The sequence below is a fragment of the Mus caroli genome, unplaced genomic scaffold (assembly GCF_978045245.1).
Source record: "Mus caroli unplaced genomic scaffold, Mus_caroli_1 scaffold_14, whole genome shotgun sequence".
Classification (NCBI taxonomy): domain Eukaryota; kingdom Metazoa; phylum Chordata; class Mammalia; order Rodentia; family Muridae; genus Mus; species Mus caroli.
The window spans coordinates 29079934-29087250 of NW_028227269.1; the positions used below are offsets into that span (position 1 = coordinate 29079934).

Below are 7317 nucleotides of genomic sequence, written 5' to 3' on the forward strand. Positions count from 1 at the left end.
AAGCCTGAGATGCCTGGCGCTGAGCAAGCAGGCTTGGTCCCTCGCAGCCTTACCTTGTGAAACTTCCCCACCTTCCAGAAGAGGGAGTATGGGGTCCGGGGACGGTAAGACAGAGGAGAAGGTTTGCGAGTATTGGCTGGAGACAAGGGATGTTTGGATGTAGTAAGTAGGAAGCAAGAGATAGGGCACCTGACAGGAGGCTGGGGGTGGGGTTGTGGGTTCGTGCCCGAGAAACCAAAAGGTAAGGGGCGGGGACAGCAGGTGTAGGAGGTTCAAATCCTGGGTGGGAGGAGCCAGCTGGCGCCGGAATGATTCACCTTTCCCAGCCACTCTGGCTCGCCCCAACTCCGGATCTGGGCGGAGAGGCCGTAGGGCGTGTTTCCCCACCCCTTGCGGACTTCGGAACGGACTTGGGCAGGGTGGCGCCGGAACTTAAGTAGTCTCTACTGGACACCAGCTTGTGGGTTCGAGTCCTGCAAGAATGCGCGCCCTGCCGACCCTGGACTCGCTTGCTAGAATGCGGCCACCTCTCGGGGACCCCAGGGCAGCGGAGGACACTCTCACCCCGCGGCCAGCGAACAAGAGCGCTGTGGAGAGACTGGCAGCGGACCGCGCTAAGTATGTTCGCAGCACGCTGGGATCTAGCCGGGGTCCTGTATCTGAACACAGGGTCCCTGAGGCCCCAGGGGTGCAGCACCGCAACCCGATCCCTTCGGCTCTTGCCCCAGCTCCTGTAGCACGCAGGGCTATCGCTCGAAAGCCTCTGAGACCTGATTCGTTGGTCATCTATCGGCAGAAATGTGAATTCGTGCGAGGGTCAGATGCAGACTGTTCCAGAGTGGGACTGATGAAGAAGTTTTTCCAGGGGCCTGGCAAGGACAAAATGGCAGTGGCCCCTGGGGCGACCAGGGTGGCGGATGAGGATAAGACGACGAAGGAAACAGAGGCCACTTGGACTAAGTCGAGCCAGGCAGCAGCCGCCAGACCAGCCTCTATATTACCACCTCCAACCCCTGTTGTAGCCGTGAAGTCCCCAGCTGAGGCGACCAGGGTGGCGAATGAAGATAAGACAACGAAGGAAACAGAGGCCACTTGGACTAAGTCGAGCCAGGCAGCAGCCGCCAGACCAGCCTCTATATTACCACCTCCAACCCCTGTTGTAGCTGTGAAGTCCCCAGCTGAGACGACCAGGGTGGCGAATGAAGATAAGACGACGAAGGAAGCAGAGGCCACTTGGACTAAGTCGAGCCAGGCAGCAGCTGCCAGACCAGCCTCTATGTTACCACCTCCAACCCCTGTAGTAGCTGTGAAGTCCCCAGCCTTGCCTTTTGAAGTGGCTCCCAGGGTTCCTGTCGGATGCTCCGGTGTGCAGCTGCGGGTGTCGCGTAGCAAAGGATTGCAGCGCTCTCAGTCAGATCTCAGCTCCCGCTACTCGATAGCCAAGGCTGAGACTGACACCTTCTTCAAGTATTGTGGCCTGGACCCTGACGTAGTGGAGGCTCTCGGGAGGGAGAACTTTTCTGCTGGATCCGACTGTGTTACACTCAAAGTGCGTAGCGTGAGCATGGCTGCTTCTGATAGTAGCTTTTCCAGGCACAGCGAGGACGGGTTGCAAGAAGAGGAACTCCTGGAGCAGGTGCCTAGCACCACCTCGGTAGTAGAAAGGAACGCCCGTATCATAAAGTGGCTGTTTACCTGCAAGAAGGCCAAAGAAACCCCCAGCCAGAAATTACAGGGACCTGCCTGATTGACATCTGATCCAGGTGAGTGCCAGGAAGCTGGAAGATGGGGTTTGTGTTTATGCGTGCTGCTGGCTAAGCTGGGTGCTGGCCAATCGCCGCTCATGGTTAATATATAGCTCCTACGGAATGAAGGCACCCATGTGCCCTCCTGTGTTGAATCTGAGTGGCTGGAAAGGTCATTAAGTTAACTCTCTCCCTGCCGCCTTATTGTAGTTAAAATGGAAGAAACCTGAAGTACAAAATACTTCCTGGCTGCAGTTTTACACTGCGGCCATTTCCCGTTTTGAAAGTAGGTAGCATCTGAGCTTTAGGCCACTACGCACCTGGACTGTCTCCTGGTGAGTCTTCCTGATGTCCTCAGGACATCCTTGGCCCCTGGTACGCCCTGATGTCTCACTTTCAGCAGTAAGGAAAACTCCAGGAGCTCTCCTTCCTCAGGCCTTGAAGTGTTGAGAACTTAATATTTCTTTAGTATGAAAATAGCTGCATTTGAATTGTTTTGACTGAAGGCTCTGATCTAGACTGCATTCCAGTGTAAACTGCTGTGACTGTGTTTGTTTGTTTGTTTGTTTGTTTGTTTGTTTTCCACTGGTGATAGTACGCAGTATAAGCACCTGGTCCAGGATTTAACCATAGACTCCTCTATCCTCAGCCTGTAATAAAGAGGGAAGGCTGCCCACCCTCCCTTCTTCTAATTTGTTATGAATGTTCATTTGTAGTAAAAAAGAGGAGACACTTTTATATGAGTATCTTTAAGAACAAAGCATTTAAACATTTCAATGCCCTTTTTTTCCCATTCTGCCTTTGAGAGCAAGTTACTATGAAAAAGTTTTAAAAAATCATTACGTTTTCTGGCATTGAGATAAATACTAACAGAAGACACCTCACTAGAATGTCAATCTCAAGGGACAGCCCCCCAAGATGCATAGACTCAGCAACCTGTGTTTAAGAACAACAGAAATCCTTAAAGTACTGTTTAGTGGCCCTTTATACAGATGTAAAAATAGTAAGGAGGGGTGAGTTAACTTTTCTTAAATTCAAGTTCTTTCTTATAATGTATTGAAGATTTGCATGTTACATTAGTACACGTCCCCAGGGAATGTGTACAGATGATAACAATAAAGAGGACAACAAAACCCAAAACCTATATCAATTTGTATTTGCACAAAATTGTCCTTGAATCTGAGATATGTGCCTGATGGCAAGGGTGTGTCATGGTGTCACTGTGGGCATTGTGGCATAGAGAGAGGGAACCAGCAAATGGCCTGATGTGTTAAAATAGCGCTTGAACACAGCACACAGGGCCCAAACAGTTCCATATGTAAGAGGTTTATTGGGAGAAGTGGGGGTGGGGGAGGTAGCAGCAGAAAGAGAAGGGGAAAAAGAGGGGGGTGAGGGGAATCCCCCTTATATGTATGGATAATGAAGTAACATAGGTAAAGGTGGGAGGAAAGCCAAGTGGATTCTGGGAACATGGTAGCTGTTGTCTTGGTAACAGGTCTGTAGGTCCCACCTATGTGATGTCACAGGTTTTGTAGGTCCTGATGCACACATATTAGGGCTGACTTGCTTTGTCTATATTTTTTTTAAAGGGCACAGCCACAGCAAGAGAGTGTTCACCTTCTGTATTTTACTTTCCGTGTCATCAAATATCTGTATAGTTTTAGTCTGCGAGTGAAACACAAGAGAAGAATTACCTGTTTGGAATATAAATAATGGTGAGGTAACACATTGACATACAAACAGGCTGAAATAAAACCCAGGAGATAGTTGCCCAGATCTTCTCAAGGCTTCTGGGTGGTTCTGGCAGTCGCCACGGGGCGTTTACCTCATAGCTTTACTCTGCTTCACCCACGAAGCAGCCTGTGCTATGTAAGCCCTGCAGAGATGTCAGGAACAGTGGGACCATGAAGTGACATTCCCAGGCAAGATCTGAGCTCTCTTTGCTTCCTCCAGACTCTGTGTTCTCCAGAAAGAGCAAGTCCTAGTGGGCAGCACCAAAGCGTACAACAGAGCATGCCCATGCAGTTCTAACTCAATTCCTAGGGTATCTGAAGATACAGAATCAAAAATCAAAAACTGTAAGGTCAGGTTTTCTTCTAGTTTGCATTTGTGTTGAAGTGGGGTTTTATAAAAGTGACAGAGTATTGAGATGAACAAGGGTGGAATTATGAGTGAAAGAATATAAATACCATTTATATCAGAGACTCTCAACCTGTGGCCCATGCCCCCTTTGGGGGGCAAACCGTACTAAAGGGTGGCAGCACTAGAAAGTTTGAACCACTGATTTACACAAATGTTTGACTTTCTTAGTTAGACACTTATAAAACACAATAAAAGAAACATTCAGAATTAAAGTGCAAATTTATAAATGTCTTATTCAGTGGACTTAAACATTTGCTGGTCAAACCTGAAACCAGTGTAACTGAAAACAGAGAATCATAGGATTCTCATCCCACCAACTCCACCCCCTTCTAGGGACATGAGGAGATGGACGGTCACGCATGAACCATTTTAGTAGTGTTTCCCAGGGTATAATTCCAGAGCGTTGACCTCCCATTTCCTGGTTTTCAGTGACCATCCTGTCCATCAATTTATCAAAGGATTACCTGCTGAAACTTAGGTTTTTCTGACATTTTAAAAATAAAATATATAAATTGCTGGTTTTAATGTGTGCATGGAAAGTGATAACTTGTCCTTCAGGATGGTTAAAGATAAACACTGCTTGATTTTTGGACAAAATTTAAGATAGTCACAATTATCTTCACATTTCCCATTTGTAAAGAAAGGAGGCCTGTGGAAGGGCTAAACTGTCACATATTTGGAAGACAGATATTGTTCCCTTCTTCATGGTCTACACTGGGGTTTCTATGGTCTACACTGGGAGCTCTACAGTCTACACTGGGAGCTCTCCAGGAACAGAGTGTAAACAAATAGCCTGAAGCATGAGGGCCGTCCTTCCCTGCTTCTCAGTCAGCACCCAGACATGTTGGAGCTCATGGTCTTTGTTTGCCTCAAGTGTCCCAGTGGACAGCATCCCTTGCTATTCGTTTTGTCGTCCATCCCTAGAGCAGTTAACTCTGCCTTTGTCAGTATTCCACCCATGAACTTTGGGAGGAAAGAACTTTCCAAATTCCAGGAAAAGGCTTCTACAGAGATATTTTTTTTTAAGAGAAGCCAGATAAATCTCTCTATAGACTTTTCTTTCAAAATTTAAAACACAAAAGATGTTTCGAAATAATAGAGCCGTCATAAAACCAAACACAGGCGAGGCCGTGCATTGTTGTACATGTCGCTGCAAATGAGAGCTTACTCACGTTTTATTTCTGTTTTCTCCACAGGAAGCAACTTCCCCGGTGATGAACAGACCCATAAATTGTAGGCGTCCGAAACTCCAGAGCCATGTGTTTGGTGTATTCCAACAACACAGAATTGCTGCTATCCTAGGAATAAAGCACTCTATTGATAAGGCTTATCTATTAGCCATGATGGCGTGCTGTGGGGAAGGTGGGAGGACAGATATTCGAGACCACGCGGAGCGTTCTCCTTGCAAGAGGGCGTCTCAGAGGAGAGGCTGAAGAAACAGCAGCTGCTGGAGTATATTTTCAGGACATTTGTTGGTCTGACTTAATGACAGTTTCTGCAATGTGTTTTGATAATATTTAATATTAATAAATCAGATATGTAGACATTTTTAAAGAAAAGAAGAAAATATGGAATCAAGCATGGATGCAATGTTATTCTCCTTTCAACTGATTTATGCCACTTACTGTTCTGTGAGCACAAAGAGCGATTAGTCTACTTAAGTGCTATGGCTGAGACAGTCATCCAACGTACACACTGGTTTCCAAGCCTCCCTATAGAACTAAACTTGAGTAATTCCTATGTTATACAACTGATAGAATTTTGTAATGATTTGGGGAGGACATTTAAAATCACTTGAGGGCTTCATATTCATTTCATTAATGCCACTGTCTGCTTGGCCATAAGTATGTGGAAGCACCCATTGAGAGATTGGTGAGAATGGAGAGCCTGCTAAAAGAAGAGCTGTTTTGTACTTAACAGTTTCTTGAGATTTAGCCAATATTTATGGGGTCCTTCCATTAGCTCTTTAACAATGGTTCCAACAGAAAGAGCTCAGTAACACCCTCCTTCTTCCCTTATAAAGGGGATAAAAACTGGCTCACCACCTAATGCCTGAGGTCTGGCTCCACTTGACATACTGTGGAATTGCCTGCATTTGGCATCAACCCATCGTCTGCAGAGGATGTGTTTTGAAGCAAAGACTGCCTCTGGGCTTTGAGAGGTTCTGCATTCTAAGTATGATTAACACTAAACCAGAAACTTGGTTCTGAACTTGTTTGTGACACTCAAAGGAAAAGAATTTTAGATTCAGAGTCTCCCGAGAGAAATTACGTGTGAACGCCAACCCAAAGAAAAATTGTCAGTCTACTCTTTCAAAGTTTACTATATTTTATCAAAACATATTTCTTTAATCACAAAATCATATTCAATATGAGTGAACAATATGGAAGAAATTTCTCAATGCTAATATTTTGTGTCATCGCATTTTGGAATGTCCCTGCATATAGTTTTAAAAATGTATTATGTAATTTTTATTGTAAAAGTAGATTTTTGAGTTATAAAAATATTTATTTTGTCATAGCTAGTCCTCAGGTGTTTTTTTTTTAATTTCACATGGCCTCTCTTTCATCAGTTCACCTTAAAATGCTTTTCTCTTTTGTCATCTTTTCATGCATATTGTTTATTTGAATGTTTATCTTTGGTTTGCAAGTAGAGCTCTGTGGGGCTTGTTTTAAATACATCATGGATGGTTATTCTTGGGGTTCATCCTCTCAGGGCAGCTTAGGAACTGTGTTTTGTGCCACCTGCCAGCACTGCTGTTTTGCATGTCACTGTATCGTATTTAGTCTTAAAAGTTGTCACAATGACAGCAATTTGTAAGAGATCTTTCGGTATGTGCAATTCATTTTTTTTTTCAGGTATCCCATTAGTTTTACATGGGAGTGTCTTGAATGAACACTTTGGGGCCAGAGAGTCAGCAGTTAAGAGGGCATGGGATTTATACGTTTTCCCCCTCTCGTAGTGAGTAAGTTACTGCTGCAAAGAAGAGCGTATAAGTGATGTAATTAAATGTTTTGGAAAGAAGAAAGAGAAAGCAATGATAGTCACTCAGCGGTGGCCTTTTGAGCGCTCTGTGGAAATAGAGTAGCAGTGTACAGATGGAAAGTGATTGGTGTGCCAGGGAACTTATTTATTCCATATGCAAATATTTATTATGTATGTGACTGTTACACTGGACTCTTGTCCCAGCGGTTCAGAGTTTGTAACAATGTCATGGCTGGTACTTCCTGGATCTTGACTTGTAACTTTCAGCAGGTGAGGCAAGCAACCCTGAAGTGAGAGTGTGTTTACTGTGATTCCCTCCTAAGTGTGTCTGCCTTGCAAAGTGTTGACGTCTTTGAAAGGAAAGCTTTTCAAGACTTGCCCAAAGGAAATGCATGGGTTTTGAAGTCTTCAGCTCTCCTGGATATGGGCTGTAGCAAAACTACTG

At 45.1% G+C, this 7317-nt stretch overlaps 1 protein-coding gene across 1 annotated transcript; it reads left to right on the forward strand.

Moving 5' to 3' along the window:
- Positions 1 to 409: 409 nt before the first annotated feature.
- Fam110c (family with sequence similarity 110 member C) lies at positions 410 to 6602 on the forward strand. The gene is made up of 2 exons (XM_021179272.2): positions 410 to 1763; positions 5084 to 6602. The coding sequence occupies exon 1, from the start codon at positions 482 to 484 to the stop codon at positions 1745 to 1747; it is 1266 nt and encodes a 421-aa protein (XP_021034931.1). The 5' UTR covers positions 410 to 481; the 3' UTR covers positions 1748 to 1763; positions 5084 to 6602.
- The last annotated feature ends 715 nt before the right edge of the window (positions 6603 to 7317 follow it).

Excerpts from the sequence above, each read along its gene's own strand:
- Fam110c (XM_021179272.2), top strand. The coding sequence starts at position 482 with ATGCGCGCCCTGCCGACCCTGGACTCGCTTGCTAGAATGCGGCCACCT.